The 24,375-nt window shown below is 43.5% G+C and overlaps 1 protein-coding gene across 4 annotated transcripts in view; it reads left to right on the forward strand.

Annotated features, from left to right (window-relative positions):
- The first annotated feature begins 6,886 nt into the window (after positions 1–6,886).
- IQSEC3 (IQ motif and Sec7 domain ArfGEF 3) overlaps positions 6,887–24,375 on the forward strand; it is a 112,993-nt gene continuing 95,504 nt past the window's right edge. For all 4 annotated transcript variants that reach the window (XM_076340857.1, XM_076340884.1, XM_076340874.1 and 1 more), the window contains exon 1: positions 6,887–7,409. In XM_076340857.1, the coding sequence (XP_076196972.1) occupies positions 6,913–7,409 (497 nt within the window). In that variant the 5' untranslated portion in view covers positions 6,887–6,912. The remainder of the gene's footprint in view (positions 7,410–24,375) is intronic.

Below are 24,375 nucleotides of genomic sequence, written 5' to 3' on the forward strand. Positions count from 1 at the left end.
AACGCATCTGAGCAGCGACCTCTTCAGCAAATATTTGGCCGGCCTCTAGTTCGACCACACTGTGTATCAGCAAGCCTGAAGGATTACCTCAAAAGCCAAAAAAAAAAAAGACTCAAGTTTTAAAAAAACTGCATCATTTAGAGTTCAGTCCGTTTAGCTTGCTAAAAATAATATCATCAGGTGATCTGATCAGTCACCTTCAAGGAGAGAAAAGCTTTAGGACTAAAGAGCTCTTTACCCTAGTGGAGAACAGCATAAATACTCACAGCTGGGAAGTAAAAAGGATAAATTCAAATGAGAAAACTATTCCAACTTGTCAACAATAACAGAGGTTAACTATACTGACAAAATACCGAGGAATGAGACAAATTGTCTACCTTTTACTATCTTCACAGTGGTACCAGAGGCATTTCTGGAGATACATTGTTCTTAAACTCATGTTCCAGCTTCAGTAGCTGCATAAGATTATATGGTACGTAGCACGTCAGGCCAGATGCGTTATTGATTTGTCCTGGCCTTAATTTCCCTGAGAAGTCAGCATCTGCTTACCCCCGTTATGTAACGGGAGCACAGACCAAACAAGCCACGCTTTCAAGGTGAAACAGGACGCCACGGAGGGTCTGTAATCAGAAAGTGCTCCCTCCGCTTCAGATGAGGATTGAGTAAAGGCAGGAGGAGTCCTCTGGCATCTTCATCCTCAGCCCGGCACCTAAAAGCCAGGTGGCATGGACTGCAGTCTTACCTTCTTTAAACTGAAATCTGCAACAAGGTGAAATCTCTCTTTCGTGTCGGGGCTGTTGAATTGTTAATTAATACTGATACCACAAAATCAGAAGCAAAGGGAAAATACCTTGTTCTATAAATCAGACAGAAAGAGCTGAGATGTGGGAAGGACAAATACTTCAGATTCTTTCAATGTTGTGTGGGTTTTTTTTTTCTCTTCAGTGGTGTACAGCTAAGCTGATATATAAATATTTTAAAACAGCTGCTTATCAGGAAAAAGGTACAAATTCTGTATTGTAGCCTTAGCTGAGATGTGTAGTTTTGACACATTTTAAAATCTTGACTGTATTTGAACTGTGCTATTGCAGCCTTGCATCATTTACTGCAAATTAAAAGGAATCAAGGTCCCTCTTTAGAATGCATTTTCCCTTTTAATGTTGCTGAATGTTACATTATCTCCTGTCTTTTTCATTAAATTAAGCTTTGACCACTTAATTGATTAATTTTAGAGAGCAAAAGCTGCACAGGGACATTTTCTTCAGAGTCAGTCAGGTTTTTGTTTGAACTGACAGTTGTTCAGTCTTTTGTAAATACTGCGGTAAAATGAAAAAAATTGAATATGAGCTTGATTCTCCAAATCTTATCTGACTGGTCCCACTGAATTACATGGGGATTTTCAGATGGGACAAGTTTGTGTGATCTGACCTTGCATAAGATACACAGAAAAAAAAAAGAGGGGGAAAAAAAAGAAGAAATGGAATAATGTTAAATCTAAACTCATACTCCAACTAGAAGCTTTTTCTGCAGTGGCAGAGATCAAATACTGTCAAGAAAACAAAAACCGTGCATGAACAGTATACATTTCAGCTAAGGCTACAATATACCATTTTTCTGATGAACAGCTGTTTAAAATATTTATATGTCAGCTTAGCTGTGTTCCACTGAAGAGGTTAAAAAAAAAACATTGAAAGAAACTGAAGTATTTGTCCTTCCCACATCTCAGCTCTTTCTGTCTGATTTATAGAACAAGGTATTTTCCCTTTGCTTCTGATTTTGTGGTATCAGTATTAATTAACAGTTCAACAGCCCCAGCACGAGAGAGAGTTCACCTTGTTGCAGATTTCAGTTTAAAGAACGTAGGTAGGGCTGCAGTCCATGCCACCTGGCTTTTAGGTGCCGGGCTGAGGATGAAGATGCCAGAGGACTCCTCCTGCCTTTACTCAATCCTCATCTGAAGCAGAGGGAGCACTGCTGTTGACTCCAATGCTTTCTAAGTACAGACCCTCAGTGGCGTCCTGTGTGATCGTGGGCAACACACTTTACTTGGTCTTAGCATCATTTTATCCATCTGTTTAATAACAGGTGTAAGCAGATAGTGACTTGGCTTAGACTCAAGATGGTGAAACATCTCTCACTGATCTGAATAGTTTTGGATGAGGCCTCAAGTGAAAGAAGCCTGAGTGAAAGAAGCATTCAGGAGATGCAGGTTTTTTTCCCCATCCATGAATTATGCATGAGTACATTGTGATTGTCTTGATTCTATCCTCTATTTTGAAATTATTCATCTAATTCCTGCAGAAATTTTTTGGTCTGTAGGCTGTTTGCAAGCAGTTCTGAGAATCTCTACTCAAGCAGCTGCTAACTTCCAGGTGGGGCTGAAAATGCGCCGTCTTCCCCCAGAAATCAGAATGGAAGGTGGCAACACAAGACCATGATTCTTGCATCTCTTCCCTCCCATCTTTTACTCTAATTCTGTCTTTTTTATGTGATTTGTGTTATGCTTCCTTGTGCACACTTCTTAAGAACTGGATGAGAATGGATCCGGTGGGAAACACTGGCTGTGGGGATTTCGCTTGAGATTCTGCCACGGTTTTGAGAGAGACAGGAAGAAGGGGAGAAAACGTTACGTTAATTAAGGTGGGTTGGCCAACATTAAATCTGCCTTTCCTTGAGTACTAAGGACTTGATCTTGAACACCAATAATCTTTGTTGTATTCAGGTGTGCTTACACATAATTCTCCTTCTCCTAGAAGAAAGACAATAGAAATACATGTCTTATAGAAGTATAAAAAACCTTACCATAAGCTCATAAGCTTATGATAATAAGACCATAAAATCATAGCTAGGAACCTAAGCTATATGCCCTGCATCTCAAACTGGTAGCATTTTGGATACTGAATTATCAGGAGAAAGTTGTTACTTTGCAAGGCCTGGGCATGGAAGGTGGAAGAGAACGGGGTCAAATGCAAAAATGGGGAGAAGACTGCCTGGATTTGCTGTGAGGAGCCCCTGTCCAGGAGAAGATGATGGAGTGTAACTGAGAGGAGGGAAATGCCTTGAACAGAATTTCAAATGGAAAAACATGGGAAGTCTCTACCTGTCAAAAGGCTGGAGTGATTTGTTCGCATCAAGTTTCAGTGAGCTGTTGCAAATTAAAGTGGGATTAGGACCTCTCAGAAAATGTTACAAGAACACTCTGCAGTGAAAATTTTTCTGCAGGTGAAACACCTGAAGATGTTACTATCTTCCCTATCGTGTATGCTTATTAGTATACCCTTATTTATGGATTCACTCTCCTCTGACTGAATTAAATAGCTAAATAAATATAAAATTAAATCATGTAGTATTAGACCTTTCCATTAAATCCTGGGGCTTGACTCATTTGCATTTTGTTTTGTTTTTATAATGCATGCTTATTTTAATTATTACTGCTGCACTTTATTTGGAATTGTCTGTGCAATGCCCAAGCACCTTGCTAAGTGGATAAGGGAAGCACTTTATTCCATAATAACATAATTAATCCATTATTATTCATTATTACTTTTTCTGGAATGGACTGAAAAGAATCAGGACTTTGAAAAATATAATAACAACAAATTATCTATGGCAAAAATAATTTTAACAGAATTCTTACTTTCCTCATCTTCACCATTGTTTCCCTCTAGATATCATCTCTCCTAAAGAGAGAAGCAGCAGCATTTAATGACCTGAAGATTGGGCTGAACGCCAAAGATGTTTGAAATCAGAGGTCTGTCCTGCTGGCTTCCTGCATGGCCTTGGACAAGTCATTTAACCACTCTGTGTCCCCGTTTCCCTATTTCTGATGGCTACGATCCTACCATTCACCTTCTACGGAACAGTAAAACTTACTTCAGTAATGTGCAGAGCTTTGCAAATGATGTATGCTAGGCATTGTGGCAGCGTAATCAAAGGGACACAATGATGGCTGGATAAAAGAGGAGGCGTTTCCTAGCTATGCAGGATTCTTGCTTACCGAGTGAAAGAAGACATTCAGTTTCTTCTGATATCCTTGCAGATTCCTCCTGAATGAATACCCCATCTTCATTGAATTTTCTTATTACGGAGGATTATGCAGCTCTATTACCTCTTGAAGTTTTGTAAGGAGATCCCTGCATAGTCTTTCATGTTAGGCACAAAAGCATTCTGCTGCATTTTCCTTTGGCACATGCTCTCTGTAGAAACCTGGAAGGTCAGGGCTGGTCTTACCATTTTTGTCCACCAGTCACCACACCCGCACAGAAAACGGGTTTCTTTTTGATTCTCCTAACCTGCTTGTTTTTAGCTTACCAATCCATGGCTGTAGGTCACTGTTTAATTTATGACGAAGATTTATTAGTAGAAACTAGGCTAATGAGGCTGGTCAAGCAAATTAAAGGTGCAGAAAAAGTGAACGAATATATCGGGTCCACCCCGTGCAGTAAAAGTCACATCTTCCTATAGGTATTCAAGCACCAGACACAAGTCTTCCAAGCTGTTTTGCCCCATCCCCAGTCACCCAAACCAGGATGATTTTTTCTTTTTAGATAGTATTCCCTTAAGAATACATGCCACGACCTGGCTGACTATACCTGGATAGGCCAGTACGATGTATATGACCCTTATTTCTTCATCGCTTTTATCCAGCTGAGCTGCAAAGGAACATGATGTCCACTGCAAAGACAGAACTCTGTACAGGGCTTGCCTTAAGAGTTAAAACAGCCTCCTCTATTCTGCAAGATAAACCATCTCTGCCTGAAGTCTCTCCTAACAAGGACAAGGTAGCTCTGTGTGTGTGTGTGTGTGTGTGTGTGTGTACGTACATATGAGAGTGTACCCATAGCCATCCCTGGTTGTTTCCCAGAACGTATTAATGCCAAAAGCATGTTATTTCCGTTGGTGTCCCTGGACTCTGTTCCTGTGAGGCAAGACTGAAATGATGCTGCTCAGCAGTGTCTCTGAAAGGAGACAGCATACCAGCACAATTTCCCAAACGATCACTTCCACTCTTCCCCAAATACAGCTTAGGTGTTTTCACCTCCCCCGTCTTTCTGCGTGTGTCTTTTTTCACATTCCCTTATAACCATCTCTCCCCTTGCTAAATAATGCCAGTTCCTGCTCAGTCAATCCCCTGTCACAAGACATTAATGACACAGTAGGCAATGGGATGGAGGAAGGTCTCCCCTAAAACTTTCCAATAAAATCGTGTGTGGGATTTGAATGCTCTTACTCCTTGGAGTTCACTCCGGGGTCTTCCCCGAGCTGACAGGGGACGTATGGCAACGTTTCACGATCCCCAAAGCCATCTCTAAGTGCCTGCAAGAGAACTGTGAATAGCAGTTCTTTTTGAGGAGGAGTCTGTGAACAGCTTCTAATCCTGGTGATCCGTTTGCATCAGTTTACATTCCCAGGGCTATCTGTGAACAGAAAAGACTGGAAATACACCTTTCAGCTCATCTGAAACAGAGATTCTCCTTTAGGTTGCTCGGTTCCTCACTTCAGGAAATACTTGCTACGGTGCAGGTTTTGCCGATCTGAAAAGGCAAAACGAGAGTAGTTCTACACTCACAATCACCTACTTAAAAACAGTTGTTTTTTGTTCTGTGGTCTTGCACCTCCTGTATGCTCAGCCGAATCTACTGACATGCTTGCCTAAAACCAGGTCTGACGGCTCGTTACACCTCCTGGATCTTCAGTGCCCACAGTGATTGGAAAGGATGCCGCTTCTTTACCCTTTACAGAAATCATCAAAATTGTTCACGGATCTACACAGGAGTTCCTGAAAGTAAGTTTATTAGCCTTAGCCAGGTTACTTATTGATGGATATAATAGAAAGCATACAGATAGTTTCCCAGACCCAAGGCTGGAAGTTTGTGAACGCGTAAGGCTGTGGATGATGAAGGGCAAGGGATGGTATTTCTTGAGAAATGAACAAAACCTCCACAGAGTCTAACAGCAAAGGCCTGTCACTTCTCTGGTATTACATCCACAGCCCCCTCACCCCCCAGCAAAACTCCACCATAAGCCCTAGTTTTCTTCCTAAGAACCTAAAGGACACCAAAGACTCAAAGGAGTGACAAACTTGCAGGGATGCAGCGGATTCCTCTAACATCCATTTTCCTCGGTAATTCCTTCCCTCGGGTTCAGATTTAGCCCGGCCTTCTGCACGCTAACAAGGCAGAGCAAAAAATAGGACCGTTCTCAACAGGGCAGCCAAAACCAGCCACGATTATTCAAGTCACTTTGGAAAACAAAAAGAAGAAATCACTAAGTCACCCCGGAAAAAAAAAAGAACAGCAGCACCTAGAAGTGCCATTCAGGGAGGAGAGAAGAACGGGTATTGGAGAGGCTGCGAAGGGCTCCGCGGAGGGGCACGGCCGGGCGCCGTAGGCGCTGCCCGCTCCCGCCGCGGGATCCCCTCAGCACCGGCCGCTCCGCAGCGGAGCGAGGCGGCACCGCCCGGACGTGGCCGGAGCGGCGCCCCGCCGCCTCGCCGAGGGTGGGGGACGGCGGCGGGGCACCGCCACGCCAGCTTTCCCCTCAGGAACAGCGGCCCGGCACCGCCACCGGGACGGGACCCCCGGCCCCCCGCCCTCCGCCCCCTCCCGCGCCTGCGCGGCCCGGCCGGGGGGCGGGGTCTCCGCGGCGGGTCCCGCCCCGCTCCCGTTCCCCCGGCCTCGCCGTGCGTGGCGCGCGGGGGCAGGGGCAGGCGCGAGCCGCCTCCCCTCCCCTCCCCTCCCCTCCCCTCCCGCGAGAGCGCGCGCGCGCTCGGCGTGTGAGTGAGCGGCCGTTGGTCGCGCGGGTGTGTGTGTGTGTGCGCGCGCGGGGCGGTGAGGCGCCTCCCCGCAGCCCGCGCCGCTCTCGCCGGAGCGCCGGCGGCCGGGCAGGCGGGCCTGGGCCGGCAGCCGGGGCATGGAGAGCCTGCTGGAGAACCCGGTGCGCGCCGTCCTCTACCTGAAGGAGCTCACCGCCATCGTGCAGAACCAGCAGAGCCTCATCCACACCCAGCGCCAGCGCATCGACGAGCTGGAGCGGCGGCTGGACGAGCTGAGCACCGAGAACCGCAACCTCCGCGGGCAGCAGCCGGCCCCCGCCGAGCCGCCGGCGGCCCCCGCGCCGGCCCAGGGCCCCCCGCCCGAGCAGCCCCCGCCGCCGCCGGGCCAGCCCGACCCGCTCCAGCACCACCAACAGCTCCCGGCGCAGCAGCCGCCGCAGCCGCCGCCGGCGGGCAAGCAGGCACCGGCGGGCCCCGGCGGCAGCGGCCGGGCTCCCGGCCACCAGCACCCACCTCTCCAGCCCCACCAGCACCCCGCGGAGAAGGACGGCCGGGAGAAGGGTTGCTGCGCCGCGCTGCTCCAGCACAAGACCCCCCAGGCTATCGGCAAAGGCGTCCTGAGCAGGAGACCGGAGTAAGTGAGAAGGGGGAAAGGGGGCGGGCAGGGGTGGCGGTGGGGGAACAGAAGCGTAACGGGCTCTTTCCGGGCCCAGATCGAAGAGGGAACGGGGTTATACCCCCCTGCAGCCTTGCACAGAGAGAAGCAGTGAGTGGGTGGGTGGGGAATCCCTCCCTCGATGCATTCTCGGGGAGAGCAGGCAGAGTGCAAAGAGGAGCCAGGATGCTGCTCCCAAGAGGCAATTGCCTCCTAGTTCACCGCTTTTATTTTTATGTACAAGTGTCTGTGGCCCGTTTGAACCCACTCGGGCTGCTCACCCGCGGTGCTCACACACAGCATCGTGCCCTCATTGTCTGTCATAAATAAATAAGTCTTTGATCAAAGATGAGTGCGGTTTAGCCCATGCAGGGAGAAGCTTTACAAAGGACAGCAGCATTGTGGCAGCTTCTGTTTGCCTTAAGTCGCTGGTATCTGTCAAAAAAATCATCATCCCTAGAATGAGCTGGGATTTTCCTGCCCTCACTGATGTAAGGGGTCTAGGGTATGCATTATATTGCACATGATGTATATATGTTCATAGAGATACAGATGCTGTACATATGTTTGACATTTAGAATGCTTATCGCACTGGTGTGTGGGTTGTCTTTTTTTTTTTTTTTCGTAAGTGGCACCTGACAGTGATCCAGCTCTTCAAAAGGACAAAATATTTTTTGCTGGTCTTTCCTCTTCAGTGAAAAAAGCACAACTACTAGTACTGAATACCGATAATGGTCTATGTGTGTGCTTGTATAGTAAGCAAGGACGAGCATTCCAGCAATATAGGTGGTGGAAGAGGCTACTATTGAAGAGTCACATTTTCTTGGATTACGTATCCAGTATATGCCATCAGTTCACCAGCTGGTAATTACAACTGCACTCAGTATTGTATTGTCCTTTGTTTAGGCACTTTGAAAGCAGGGGAATGTTTTCTGGTTGAAAGCCAGAGTTAGTGAAGTTAAGAAGAGAAGGAGCATAGCTTCTGATGTGGCTTCTTTTATGTAAGAAAGAAGCTAATGTAACTAGTAAAACTAGATTGGAATTTCTTTCCTAGAATGAACTCTGTTGTTTTGGTTATAGTAATGTCAAAACAAATGAAGTATGCAGCACGCTGTATATCCCAAAACGTCTTCCTTGTCTCCTTTGTCACTTTAGATAAAAGGGCCCCTTCTCTCTCATGTTTGTTTTGAATACACAAGCATAGCTACAACATGGAGCTGGATTTTCAGCTGGTGTAAGTAGAGTTGCACCACTTCATAACAGCTAAGCATCTATCATGTGATTCTATGAAAATCAGTGGAGAAATTACTATTGAAAGAAATGCTATTAAAGGAATGTGTACGGTCAAGGCACGCTTGAATCCCAAAAGACAAATCCATACTTCTAAAATACTGCACTGTAAGACTCAATTTTGCAATCACAACTTAAAGGAAGTGAGTGGGCTGCTCAGAGTATTAATATAGGTAGTAAGCATTTGCAGAACCTGGCCCTTATTCATCATACAGTAGATGGAGTTTTAAAAAGATGTAGGGCTAGATTCTGAACTCATGCCGATTGGTGTAAATCCAGAATAGCATAGTTTAAGTCACTGAAGTCAAAACAGTAAGAAACCCATATAAAATGCATAATCAACCTCATTGTTTTTTCAATAGTGAATCCCTGCAGTGAAGGCTCTGTTAGAAACATCGTATTGGCAAGGGCTTTCCTTTCGTCTGAACAGAGTTTCTAACATACGTCATTACACAGATTGAAGAATCAATTTCTATGCATAAGTCTAAATACCTCCTTCTTATCTGAGGGTTTTTTGCAGTGGGGTTTGATTGGGGGAAGAATTGTAGATTTTTTCTTCATACCAAAATGCACAGAGAGAAGTGCATTAAGAACACAGCTGATTGCTGGTATATCATACGATAATCTTTATATTTCAGATAGATAGATGGATGGATGGATGGATGGAGCCTTTTTGTGGAAAGTCAGGGCTGCTGCTGGGGATAACAGAGCAATCCCTGCAGCGTTCTTCACTCAGGAAGATTAAAATAGACTGCTTCTGTTTCCTTCTATAGCTTAGGCAAACCAGTCTTTGTATAGCAAAGGAAATATGAGAGATGCAAAACAGTCTACATTTCTCACTCCTGCAGGTTCTTTTTTTTTTCACCATTAATTGTATATACTGGGTTTCATCCTCTCTCATCTCTGACTGTTAGAAGAAAATCAAAGAGACTGCAAAATCTGACTTAAAGGCAACTTGGATGGAGCGGGGTGAATCTTTCACCACCTATTGACAGCATGCCCAATATCCCTTATGATCTAGCTGGCCAACCTGAGAGTTGTGTTTTTGCTTTTGTGTGACAGCAGGGGACGTATACTTTAATACCTACACAGACTAGGTATCTGCACTCTCTTCCTTCCTCCCCACATCTGAACATGTTTTTCCCTCTATTATAAACCCTGAAATTCAATGTTGTCTACATTTTTTTTCTTTTAGCCAAGAGTGTAGGAACTGACTGTTCACTATAGAAAATGGCCACTCTAAACAGAACAGAAATGATATTTTAGCATGTCAGGATGCAATGGCTGAAAGCAAGGGTTAAAGCAGCACCCAGGCAGTGCCCGGCTGTCACTGCCCATTAATGGAATTTCCTCTGCCTCTCAAAAAACAAGAGGTTCTGGCAGCATGTTTAAGTGTACTTGTGCTGACCCTTCTCTCCTCAGACATAGGCCAGGGACTTTGCTCATTTTGAGTCAGGATTTAGGGTTTTTTGCAGTCCAGCTCACCTCAAGCCCTGGATAGAAGTGAAGACCTGAGCTTTTGGACACGTGTGACTATTCATGTCAGCTGGGGCAGTCTTCTGTAAGGGGCTCAGAAGAAAAAACAACTGAAGCATCTCTATTATTTTAAGGAAAAGTTCAGTCTTATTTTCGTTGTTCGCTTTTTTAAAAACTGATAAGTTTTCTTTTTTTAAAGCCCTTTTTTTAAAAAAAAAAAAAGCCTACCTCTTAAAAGGGAACAAAACCAAGCCCATCTCTAGAAAGGGAAGAATTCCTGAGTTATACAGAGGCCCACTAATTGTTGCTGCATGTCGTTGTGTGAGAAAGGTAGCACTGAGCTTACCTATGAAAGGAGAGGCAAGGAGAAAGATTTTTGCAGAGATTCTCAGCAAGAATTAGGTTGATTATTATTCCGTGGCATCTGTCTCTTTCTACCTTAGGAGTCTATTGCATAAGCACCTCACAGCTTTAAAAACAAAAAAATAAGGTCATTCGTCATGGAATGTTTTGCTTCAAAAATACAGGTTGCCAAATTAGCATAGCTTAGATCACCCTTACTAGGCAGCCTCTTGTCTTAAGGGACCATCCCAAAGTATCGTCAAATCCTGTGAGTATAAATTTTCCTTCCATTCTTTATCAGAATACTACCTTCTTTGCCAATCCCCGGTACCCTTCATTGAGTATCAGGGAAATGCCACAGGGTTGAATTTAGCAGATTAAGTCTAAGTGGCCCAAATCCTGCTGTTTTTTATCAGTGAAACTCTCAGTAGGAGCTCTGCCTATAGAAGGACTTCAGATTTTGAGCCCGTGCATTAGCTGGAAAACTTGCTTTGATAAATACAATTAGCATAATAGCTAATAATCCATTATAGTTCCTTCCATCAAAAGACATGGATGCAATTTACAAACATTCTGCATTAAAGTGGCATTAAAGTCTTCTTTTAACCATGTCACCAACACTGAAAACAAGGTATAGGAACAGTATTTGTCTAGCATGACATAAAGAATCTAAGTACTGCCTTTAAATTATTAGCCTGTGTTTGCTCTACAAGATATCTCCTCACTCAAAACAAACTCTTAGAACCCTTGGAAAAATTTTTCTAAAATCACATTTTCCCAGAGGTCTTAAAGCTCATTTGGATTTGCACTGGGCTGAAAAATATTTTATTTTATTTTGTATTGGTGTAGGATAGTATTTTTTATCTTAGTAAAAAGGCAAGTTTTTAAAGACAATGTTTGAGTCACATAGTTGCTGTTGTGGTCTGAGGCCATTTGCTATATTTGTGTTTAATTTCAAAAGCTCAATTATGTAACTTTGAAATGAAGATATTGCATATGCAGAGGTGCTGTTTTCCATAATTTTTCGTTTTAACTATGCATTAATGTTCTATTCTATGGATTATCTCCAGGGTAAAGGCATTAGACAAAATCCCACTGATTTCAATGGATACTAACAATAATTGTAAATATTATGGCTTACTATTAACATATTTTGCTATATTTGCGCATTGCACCAGCAGACACAAAAAAAAAAGAAGACCAGAACAACTCTGAATGGCTTGTGTACCCCAGATACCCATGTCTTTCACTTTGGACACACAAGGAATGCTACATTTGCCCTCTGCTTTCATTCTTTCAGATTTCCCCCAGCCTATTTCAGGGTTTAACTCCCTTGAGCTTTCACACACCAGAAATAGTTGCATTGGTGCTGCCTTGGGTTCTGCAAATCCCTGCAAATTTACCGTTTCAGCATCAAAAGTAATTTGGAGTAGAGTGCTGTAAGCTGGTTTCAAATGACAGAGGTCTGCATTGGCATAGCTACACAGATGCTAAAGCCCTGCTTAGATGATTTTGAAATAAAGAGCATAATGAGAGAAAGTAGACTCTCTGTGACTACGTCCCATTTAAAGATATATCCATGCTGGTTCCATTCACACTGTAATCAGCCTAAGACATACTTTATGACACGAACACACCTGCGTCGTATCTACATCAGGGCCTGTAAAATCCCAGGCAGAGGAATATGGAATTAATGATTCACAACAATATTTAAGAAACAACAGATGAAGTGAGAGAAGGAAAAGATCTCAGCTTAGGGAGGGTTTAGGATGAAGTTCTAGGTATAAAATTGCTGAGTAAAGACGGCATGAGGAATTCCACCCACAGGGATAGCACCTCAATATGATGCTGTATAAAGGCCCGGCCAGAGCAACACAGTGTCGAGGCTGAAAATACTATTGTGGGAAATCTCTCACTGGTGGGATGGGAGCATGAGGAAGTAATAACAAGGAAGGAATCTGTGTGAAATACCGCCTAGCGGTGCTTTGGACAGATACTACCTGTGTATCTGTGTCCAGAGCCCAGTTAGAGCAGTACCTGGAATAATAAAGACTCATACTAATCTTTTAAGAAGGGAAGTCAAGGGCTGAAAGCAACAGCAAAAAAGGTGACTTTTTTAATGCTTAAATGAGGAGGGATGCAAATGCATTCTTTTGTTTTTCCGATAAGATGGTGATATTTTTCTGTCATTCAGCTGTATGTTCTGTTGCACCCAGGCTGCTCTTCTCTGGTGTCAAGGGTACCTTTCTTCCATACGCTTTGTATTGGCCCGTTTGGTGTCACTTCCCAGGCAGATCCAAGGTAAGGCTCTATGAGAGGACTTTAGGAGCAATGGGCTCACATGGCAACACTGTTAGCATTCAAAAGAGTTCACGCATGGCTGTTTGGAAGAGGTATAAATGGAAAAATGTCCCAAATGAATAGGTATTAACAATGCCCTTGAGAATTCCTGCCAGGGACTCAGTGCCAGGTGACTCTTGAGCTGGCTGTCCCATTGTTTGCAGCATGTACAGTGTGGAAGGACACCCGTTGTTCTGAGATTGCAACAAGCGACTAATACTTCCATGTCCTTCATAAAATGATGCGCACGCAGGAATATACAATTTAGGCATGGTTCATACAGTTTGTGCATGCAGCAGGTAGCTACTTAAATGAGGCATAGACTGTACACATTCCCACCTACACCATACTTGAAATTATCTGCACTTTTTAGTCAGAGTAAGCCAGAGAAATCTAGCCTTGGGATGCTCTTCTAGTCCTTAGATGGTGCCAGACCAGAGCCTGTCAGCCAGAAGTCTGGTCTTCTATTAATTATGGCTTCTACCTACTCATTCAAAAAAAGTGTTCACATGATAAAATGAAGTACACTTCTGCAAGCAAAAATAGAAATTTCCCAGTTTTATTTTTTTCCTTCTGCCTTGGAATCCAAGTAGAAACAGTAAAAAAGAGCTACTGTCTCTCTACCTTAATCTTTCTGTATGTAGGGTTTATTCATCTTCTGCTTTCCTGTTATTTTCCCTATAAATTCCTTGTTACGTTACTTGTTTTCTCCTTTCTTCCCTAGTTCAGCAGTGGTTTATTCCTCTTTTTCCATTCTTGGTTATGAAACCTTTTGTTGTTTCTCCTTTAGGAAAACATTATAGAAAGCCAGAAATATTCCTCTGTTTAACAGATGGAAAATATTTCATTTGTTATAAAATTACCTGTAGCCTGTGATCGTTACTTGGTCCACATTCCATGGAACCATATAAGAGCAAATAAGGAAAAAAGAGTCATTTATGAAGACAGAGCCTGAAATGTGCCCATTTCCCCTTTCTTTTTCATACTTTTTTAAAAAATTATATATACACTTTTTTCCCCTCAAAGAGGTGTGTCTTGAAACAAACTAGTAATATTCTTGTATTCATCTATTCTGGAGTTTGTCATTTCATTTAGCTAAGCCCTAGGTGAGAAAATGAGGGTCTTGACTATTGGATTTATTCTGCCCAATGGCTCTGTTTAAGATCTTTTAGTTAGACCATTGGACTAACTTAAGATCAAAGTTTAATCCCTCCTAAATGTATTTTTAACAGACTTGTGATGCTGGACAGTCCCTTTCATCTCTGTGTATTTTAAGATCTGTAGCAAAGCAGTTGGAGATCTATTGTTACAGATAAGAGTGGGCAGATAGATCAGGAACAATCCTTTTTATAAATTTCAGCATAGGAAGCAGCATAAAGCTCCTGTCATTACTTGCAAAGTGTACTGCAAGGCAATATGTATATTTGCACATAGAAGAGAAGAATGTATTTGCATGAGCATTTGTCTACAGTAAGCGTCTAAGAGCAAAGTTGAAACAGCACCTAATTTCTGTGCTTTTTACATACAGAAAAGCAAATCGTCTGCTGGAGGAAATCAGTGTATCTTTACTGACGTCAACATAGCCATGACAATTTACATCACCTGAGGATCTGTACCAGATTTTGTGTATCTGTCCTCACACACAAATACACATACATCCACTAGTGTAAATGAGTGTTGACAATAGTGATGGATAGCAACTCATCACATAAATAACAGTGAACAATGAGAAAACCATTAAGCAACATTCTGATTCTTCGTATAATAGCTTTGTAATGTTTTCTTACGGTATTTTAATATAAAGTGGTAGGAGTTCTGTTGCTGCAGGGTTATAAAGATATATTTGCTCTGTTTGATAACGTTTTTTCTTTTCTCTACCCTGTGCGTGCACCCTCAGTCTGCTTCTCACACAGGTATTATTTTTATTGTTTTTGCTAAGATTATGCTCATTGATCAGCTGTTATTTTCATGTGCTCTGACGTTGCACGTTCTGAGGGGGATAGAAGGGGATCAATATTTTCCATGATTAGTCACATCTAAGAGGGGACATTTTGGTGAAATTGAAGTGATTTTGCATAGGAAGTTAAAAATGGCAAACCTTATCCTTCCTGCCCTCTTCTAGCTGAAAACGAGGGGGTCTGTGAGCTGCAGAGCTAATGAAGCTTGGCTTCCAGAAGATTTGTCACAGTTACATTTTCTGATGCCTAACAAGATGTGAGTTCTGATCAAAGCTTCTCCTGGTGTTGAGGTTTTTGTAACATCTCTCTCCAACACGGAGACTTCTGTGTGGACTAATGGCTTCAGTTCACTCAGCAGCCTTTTCCTCAGTGGAGAACCTACAAAGTTCTCTCTGTTACACCCCGCCAGCTGTTTTCATGGAACTCGTAAGAGGCTGGTATCTCTGAGATCGCTGTTACTCACTCAAACTTGGTTGAAACTCAGAGTGGGATCTGCAGTTACAAAGTAGGAACCAACATAGACACACCCACCCACACAGAGAAAGAGAGAGACACGCATGCATAGAAGAAAAAAGGAAAAGATCATATGGTCACAGAAAACATATTTTGCTTAGGAACCCAGGCAATAAAGACCAAGTCCTAAATAATTTTTTGATTTAGCTCACCAGTACATCAAAATGACTGAACAGTCCACTCCAAATCTGTGACCCTTCCTTGGAGCTGGTGTTCTGTGTGTAATAGCCTCTTAAAAGTCTTGGAATATTAAAGTTATAAAGAACTGGGAAATTACTGTAGGAATTCAGGGGGCGCCTAGGTGGAGGTTTACCATTGGCAAGTGGAGTCTGTTGCTCCTGGCTTTGCATATGAAGTTGGTGGATCATCTTAATCCACCTGCCAACATTTGTGTAGGCGTGGGCTGCTGCTGAGACAGTTACTACTAGAGAGGTTAATTTATATTTGCTGAAACACACTAAAGCATCTATGTCATTCTCAGGAGTAGTAGAAAATTGACACTGAAATTATTATAGATCTTAAGAAGGCTTGGGATTTTCTTCAGGTTTTGCTGTACTTCGGATGTTTGTTCAAATTCTGACCTTTCTCTTAAAATTCAGGACCTTGCTGTCAGTCTGTTTGTCTCTGTGACATCGATTTCCAGGCAGTCCTCCAAAGTGGTTCACACTATCCTGCTCCAGTGGGAGAGCTGCTCTGACAGCACCTCCTTCAGCCTCAGCGTCCAGCATCTTGGTGTTGCTGTGCCTGGGTGGACACTGCCTCCATGGAACATCCTCAGATCTGCCTCCCGGAGCAGTGTGGTTTTGGCCCTGAGGTTCTTAATGGACTTTATACATTATAGCATTTTCCAAAAGAGAGGGTACCTCTCCAGATTTATAGAGATTATTATCTTTCTATTTCAGTTATGGAACCAAGCTCAGACCTGTCTTTCCTTGCTTTTGCCCCTCTGTGAGGAATACTGTTTCTGCCTCTGTTGGGCTGTTCCAGGAAAAGTTTCAGCTCTGCAGTCAGTTCAGAATTCTCACAAATGTCCTTGTCTTTCATTCGCTGGTTTTTAATTTGTGAATCCGTTCCCAGTAGGACACCAGTAAATTGCCTGTGTCTGCCTAGGTACTCACATGGCCCCCTTCACCATAGTAACTGAGTATCTGGATTTATCCTGAGGGCCCATGCTGATATCCATGCACACTGGACCACTAACCTTCATCTGAACTAGCAAAGAATCTGAGGAATCTCCTCCCTTTTCTCTGAGCATTCCCTGGTTCTCATGCCAAAGACCTCTCTTCAAGCAGTTTTCTTCTATAATGTTTTGTGCCAATAAATCTATATCCAGTCAAACTCCAGATGTAGAGAGACTGCACGGCTCTGATCAGTAATTTGCACTATTTTACAATCTAGGTAAGTCTAAGAGCCAGATTCTGTTACCACTTAACTGTAAATCTGAGTGGCTGAACTCACGTAACTAAGTGGCTTCAAATTTGAAGAGATGTGAGGTAACACTCATCTATAACTTCTGATGTTATGGATCTTCTTGAACTGACTTCTGTCCCACCACTGGAGCTAGTTAGTTTGAGTTAGCTATTAGCTTATTAGATTCTGTGCATACTTGCCATGGCAATCATTTGGGATGGCACAGCCAACTGCTGTAATGTTTCCCCCAAGAATTCTTTATTACTCATTTGGGAAAATACTGATCTCCATGTTAGCTGCAGCAACATCCACTGCTGGTCCCTTGTTTCTGCCAAGAAAGGAGTTTCTCATCTTTGTCAAGCTGAATACATAAATATTGACTTCACTAGACATGCTCTGACTGGAACCATTATGCCACCTTTATCACCTCATTTACTGTGGTTCTTACACAACCAAGCAGATAGGGAATACCAGATTGTATCCTTGATGGATGAAAAGAATTGGCAAAGAGTTTCAGTCTCAGACATTTAAAGGTATTAAGCCTCCCAAAGGTGGAAGAAAAAAATCTACTCGTTTTTAAGGGAGGGATCAGACTTCTGCCAAATTCCATTTGCTTTCAGCAAGTTATTTTACAGGTAGGCAGAAGAAAGGAAATACTGGTGACAGGGGAAGAGGGGAAGAAGAGGGTGAGAGGCATGTACAGCGTGTCTCTACTCTCTGCTAAGGGCAACCTTCAGGCTGGTTTTAAGTCTATATTAACCTACTCTTCAAATCCCAAGCCTGAAAGCATGGCTGGAGCGTTGCCTCAGGGCTACATCCCAGCGGTGTGCACATCTGCATGCTCTCCAAAGCCTCTGCAGCAGTCATAAGATAGAGTATACCATACTTCTGGGTTCTGCAGAGGTTGTCTGTGCAGGGAGATACAAGCTGGTAGAAGAGTGGACAGCAGTGGGGAGAAGTTATAAGGGGAAGGGGAAAGGCTCCAGTGGAAACTATAGAATGCAGGAGGGCCAGGAGCCCCATAACCTTATCCTGCAGAGGCTGTGAAGTTTTTGAATGCCTGGTTCATTTACATGCGCGACTGTAATGATGCTTCAGTGTAGCTGGGGGGAGGGAAGGAATGACAGGGGTTTACGTTCTGTTTTTATGAAGCTTCTTACTCAGGAGAAATTAATAATAAACAGCACACAGTGAACATTATCCTTAACAGATACTGACTGGTTGAAGCCACCTCCCCAGTAGGCAACTCCTGGGCTTAAGGAAGGAGCCCACTACTGTATGCCCAGAGTGTATGTGACTAGTTCTCGTCACTGTGGGATGGGAGGTTTATCAGATCTCATAAACCAATGCAGTTTAACCTGGTCAGGCAGTGTCTGGGAGATCTCCAGAAAGTACCCAGAGTGCTAGGAGAGGACAGTGGAGTATGTCTGCAGATAGCATCCTTTTCAGGATGTCTCTGCCTGGTATTAGCACCTCTTTTTTCAGATTAGATGTTGGGGCTTGGGCCACCTGTGTCCCTTCGCAGGATATACACACACAGAGAGCAAAGGTGTTATCCCTGTTCACATGCTGGTGTAAATTTGTCATCACGTTGCTCTCACTGTTTTGCTTAATTGACAACAGGCCCCATTCTTCATTGTCTTCCTCTTCTGTATGTGACATGGGTTTGAGATGCCAGCAAATCCTTACTGAGCAATTCACATCCCACTACCTCAAGCACAAATGATAATATGACTTATAAAGCATAAGGAATCAGGGCCATTCTTCTGCTGCAGTTTTTTACAAGGCTTCATTGCAGGCTGCTGTGGCCAACTCTCATATCTAACACCAGAAACAGCTGCATTTCAGAGATTGGCACATATACACAGTAATGTTACGTTTTTTAAAGTGCTTTGGGAAGTAATGCACTTACTTACAGGTGGAATATTGTTAGTGTATGCCCCTACCAATATCAAAAAGTGCAGCAAGTAGCAAGTATGTAAGCTTTTCCTCTAGTACACCTCTAACCATGGCAAGATCTTGCTGCAGGATGAATGATAGAAATACCATGCAAAAATAAGTAATAATTATAATAATAATACTGTCTGTTCTGCATTACTCTATCAGTAGACCCTTCAGTGCTTACAAAGGTAGTCCTCATTTTTACAGAAGGGGATGAAGACATGGAAAATGTTTTGCTTGAGTTCACCCAGCTAGTCAAAGCTGAGAGTAAAACCTGTGTCCCAGGGCTCTGATCTGTCAGGTAGGCTACAGTGCCTTGAAAGAAGGAGACAAACAGGACAAGAAGTGTTAAATGTTACGAGGTCACTTCTGTGGCATAAGTAACATTGCTCTAAATCCTGAAATCTGATTCACTCCCTGGACAGCTTGATATCAGGAAGAGTTTTGGCCAATTAAAGATATATAACCTGGCCAAAAGTCCTTAACAGCCATTCATGATTGGTGTCAGTTATGTACACTAGAAAGAGTGAGCAGTGGAGGCTGGAGATAAAATTGAACAGTGAACTTGAGGAGGAATTGAGACATGTGGTTTCAGGTTGGCAGGGCTGTGAACGTGTATTGCATGCTAGTCCAGCAAGATTTACAAAAGCAGCTAGTCCAGCAAGAAAATGTGTTGGAGTAAAAAAGTGGTGTAAATGTGTCGGAGTAAAAAAGTGCAAGAAACCACACACGCATGCTGGAGCGTGTTTTGCTTCTTGCAGCAATGAACCAGTTACGAGTTGCACAGAATGATGAGGGGAGAGGGGAGCGAGAGAAGGTAGGTTAAGAGTCTATAGTCTCTGCTGTTTCAGTCTGGTTTCATGGGAGAAAGCTCAGCAAGCACATGGAAGACACCAAAAATACTCCTCTCGTGGGAGCAAAAGGAAAAGCCTCCCACAGAGGTAGGCACTGCATGTGAGCTAGGGAAGCGGAAAGTAATTATCACATCTGCGCATGTGAATAAGTTGACAGTACCTTCTCCAAAAACCACTGCCTAGCAAGACGTGGTTCCTTCTTCCCACGGCTGTATTTTCCCTCCCCCTGTTCTCCTATTAAATACAGAGCCATACCGTGGTCTGCTGCCTCCATCCCCTCCTCCGCTGACACAATCACAGCAGTACGTGCAATCACCAAGTCATGTAGATAGTCTCAAAGTCTTGCTTTGTCAGATTTTTCCTGCCTCACCCAAGGAGAACTCTTGCATGACTGATATGTGTCACTTAATGGATTCTGGGCTGAGGTTTTCATTTCCAGTCATAAGAAGAGCATTTGCGTTCCCCCATCCCTCTTGTTTGTGGTACAGGGCTTGATAGTAACAATGTTTCATTAGCTCAGTCTGATTAGCTGTTACCTGGGGACATCACTTTGATAGGGATCCTCCATCCTGCCTTTTTTTCATTCAGTATTGGGGCAGGCCCCAGTGTTTTACAAACCTGAAGGGTGCTCTTTGGCACACTCTCGTGCATGTATGAGAGGGGGGCATGCTCTGGGAATTCTTATACAACTTGAATATATTTCCCACAGTCAAAGGGTGCATTCAGTATAGACCTAGCCTGCATTTGGTAATGACAGAGATGGCAAGGGAGATCTGGACCAAGGGCAAGAATGCCTTCAGGATGTGAATGTGCCTTGGATGTTTCTGGAATTCCTTTCTCTTACCAGCGGGGAGCTATATATGTTGGTTACTTTCTCCTCTCAGCTTGTACTGTAGGAGTATACTGATTTCCTCAATTTGAAAGGACTCAGCACCTCAGAGGATCAGGACCTCACTCTCTTTCTCTCCGTTATCTTTCAGCTCTATTTTTTATTTCTCCATTCTGATTTTATTTGCTGCTGTTTTGAATTCCCTGAGATGAACACTAACCAGAGGCACAATTAGTAACTGTTCCCTTGGGATCCAGTATGGCACTACTTGGAGATATGGCACAAAAAATAGCTAAAGTATGACCAATTTAATGACATTCCTCTATTATTACTCCTTTTATTAAAGTCATGAAGAAAAGTTAGGACCCGAGTCACTCCTGATAGTACAGCAGCATTTGCAAAGGTACCAGCAAGAATGAAACTGGCCTTCAGGAAAAGAGCTTGGAGCCCTTCTCCAGACTTCACTGGCTCCTTCCAGACAGCACCTCCTGTTCATCCTTACTTAGCTCGTCCTTGTTGCTCTTTCTCACTGGCAGTTACACCCTCTTTTTCCCCCAAACCCTCCATTCTACAGCTTTGCTGTGAGAGTAATGTAGGTGGCAGCTACATCATAATGGCAGCATATGAATACAACACTGCTGAGAACAAGGCTGTGATGAAGGTTTCTGGTGCTGGATTCCCAGAGAGCTGTTGGGAGGACAAGGAGCATGGCATGTCTGCATGTACTGAACAGTGAATGGGTAGGGTGAAGTGACATATGAATGATACACCTGTATCCCCATGAGAATATGTCTTCCTTTCCCTCTAGATATACATCTCTGTGTGGAGAAGTGAAATCTGAAGGAAGGAGGGTTCAAAAGTATATAAATACATATTCACTCACAACTGGCTGGGTGAACAGTCTCAGATGTGCTTTATGTTACATATATCCAACTTTTACATCTGGTGACGTATATGGGTGTCAGGAACACACTGAATTAACAAAATCATCAATAAGGAAAGATGGAAGGGAAGATTTGCCCAATGTTTTTTTAAAAGAACTTAACATTTAATTGTTTTGTTTAGTGGTGTGGTGTGGTAATGACTACAGAAAAAAAATCAGCTCTTTTGATCTGTGTTTTGTGCTTCAAAGAGTAAGTGACCACATTCTGAACCTGGAACTAAGAAGGCTCCAGAGATAGCTTAGAAGAAGCTCTGAGTAAGCAAAAAAGAAGCCATGCTACAAGAAGGAAAGAACTAAGTAGAGGCTTCTAAGCAAGAGGAAGTCAAGCTTGGGAAACTTCTGACTACACAAAAAAACATGTGGGAGTGCTTAGGAGGCAAGCAAAATGCTGACTGAGGCACGCAAAATGCTGACTGTCTATCTGTTACCCAGTTCCTGCTATACACTGAAACAAAGAGCCATAGTTACATATACTACTAAAATCAAGCGTAGCCTTCCTCAGTATCAACCGTCAGACCACAGTCCATGGAGCTAAAAGATGTATCAACCTTTCTCGCCACTCCATTTCTGAGCTGTTGTAGAAGACAGTGTGTCAGGTGCTGTAAGATCATCAGCAGTACAGCTTTGTTTCAAAACAAACTTTAGAGATATATTTATTGATACTAACACCATAACAGGGGATGCTCCTATTTAAATTGAAACAGTACATTTTATCTACTACCACTACCCTCTGCTAGGTGGGGAGAGCTCTGATGGCAAGAAGTCCATACAGTCGCTATCATGCCAGTAGGCTACCATGGGTCTGCCTTAAGATAAACTAGAGTGAGCTTAGTGATGTTTGTCTACACTTTATGTGGGTATTTCCCCAGGTGGCAAACCCAAGTTTGCTCAGCAGAGCCGCTGTGCAAGTCCAGAACTGCATCTGTGAGGTAGGAGTTGCTGGGCAGATTTGAGATGAATGCAAGAGGTCTGCATTTTGAGGAAGAGACATGGAGAACTGGAGGAAGTGATGCTGCAGGACTCAGACAAAGACTGAGTGTTGTGCAAAAGACGAGCAGATGCTGCATGTGGTGAGACAGGTGAAGGAGCAAGACTGGAACAGCATGGGAAAGAGTAAGACAGGATTCTAATACATCAGCAGAGCTGCATGGACAATCCACACTGGAATAACAAGCGATAGCATAGGCAGCTTTCTGCATCAGCAGCAGAGCTATGTGGATGAATAGGTCTGGGCTAGCAGGGTTTGGGTGTACTGGCAGCTGCACGGGTGCTCAGGACTAAGCTAATGCAGGTGCTGCAGCTGAGGAGAAACTGCAGAGCTGCACAAAGGAAGCCTGCCTGCGCTCTGCTTGGCACCAAGCAGTTGCTATTAATATTTCACTTTCCCAAGCACTGATATTCATATAAATTATGAAGAAAAAAAAAGTTCCTCAAATGCAGCAGGAAAGGCTCTTTAGCTTCATATTTATGAACTTAGATAAAAGAGAACTTGATATGAATCTGGAAGAGTGACATCTCAATTTTATCCTACCCATCATGATGATGAGTGCAAGTGTGGGTTGATTATTTGCTACTGACCCCTCCCTTTCTCTCGTCCTTTGTAAAGTTCTGTTTCTCAGGGAACTCCTTTTCACTGAACAGTTCAGGCTGTTCTTTGTCCTTACAGCCTTGTGACTTCCACTAGCACCAAGCCAGAAATCGCCTCATTTGCTAATAGGTATTCTAGTTAATAATAGCAAATCCATCCACTGGGGATATTTCTGGCCTGCTTTGCAAGACAGGAATGCTGTTTTAATGGCACAATGCTGGCACACGAGTGGGAATGCTTGCACCCATTTGTGTAGCTGCATGTTGCACACAGTCTGTGCACCCCCGAGAACTTGTGATGCCCCACGTCGCTCACCACACCGTAGTTACAATGGTGGAGAGAGCATAACAATTCCATACATAGCTGACTGGGTAGAAAGATTTGCTGAATTTCCATGGCACAGGATTTCTGGGTATGCATTCATTGGCTGTTTGGGGATTTGACTATGAAGAATCCAAACCAATTTTCTCAATCAGGCTTTTGATGTTGTTGTTTTAATTATTAATTACATAAGAATAGGTTTTCAAGAAAAGATAGTTCAAGCCATCTCCCAAACAGCATTCAAACCAGTCTCCAAAACAGATTTTCTACAGAATGAACTACAGATCTAAACAAGAAAATTACTCACATATTCTGTCTGTTCCCAATGTCTTCTAGATGCTTAGCGTATAATTCCTGTTTTGTTTACCTTGGCACAAATGGAGAGTAACCATCGAAGGCAATGAAACCAATCCAGTGGAAGCCCACAGCCATGAACAGACATAAAAGTGAGGAGAGAGCAGAGGCCCTTGGAGTTCTAATGGGCCTGCAGGCAACAGATGCAGATTTAATTAAACTTTTAGTAGCTGGATTGAACAGTTAATAGGGAAGGCTATTTCAGCCTTGGTAGAAATACAGGCTGCATTACTAACTTAAAAAATGTCTTGAATAAGCAAACAAGTGCCTGCAATGGCAGGGAAGGATACTGAAAGGAACAGGAAAACACACCTGATCAACACGTGGCTCAGGGGCTGGTGCCATCGGCGGAATTTTGGCTTTCTTGATCATGGGGAGGTTTACACGGCACCGGGCCTGCTGGCGACAGACGGAGTCCAGCTGTCTCACAGGGGGAAAAGGATCATGGCTCATGAATTGGCAGGGCTCATTGGGAGGGCTTTAAACTAGGTTTGAAGGGGGAAGGGGATAAAACCAGGCTCACTAGAGATGAGCCTAGGGGTGGTGTGCCGATGCCAGGGGCGAAATCGATAGCCCAGCTCAAGTGCATCTACACCAATGCACGCAGCATGGGTGGCAAACAGGAGGAGCTGGAAGCCATTGTGCAGCGGGAGAGATATGACTTAGTCGCCATCACAGAAACATGGTGGGGTGACTCTCATGATTGGAGTGCTGCAATGGATGGCTATAGACTCTTCAGAAGGGATAGGCGAGGAAGGAGAGGCGGTGGGGTGGCCCTGTATGTTA

The sequence above is a fragment of the Aptenodytes patagonicus genome, chromosome 1 (assembly GCF_965638725.1).
Source record: "Aptenodytes patagonicus chromosome 1, bAptPat1.pri.cur, whole genome shotgun sequence".
NCBI classification, from domain to species: Eukaryota; Metazoa; Chordata; class Aves; order Sphenisciformes; family Spheniscidae; genus Aptenodytes; species Aptenodytes patagonicus.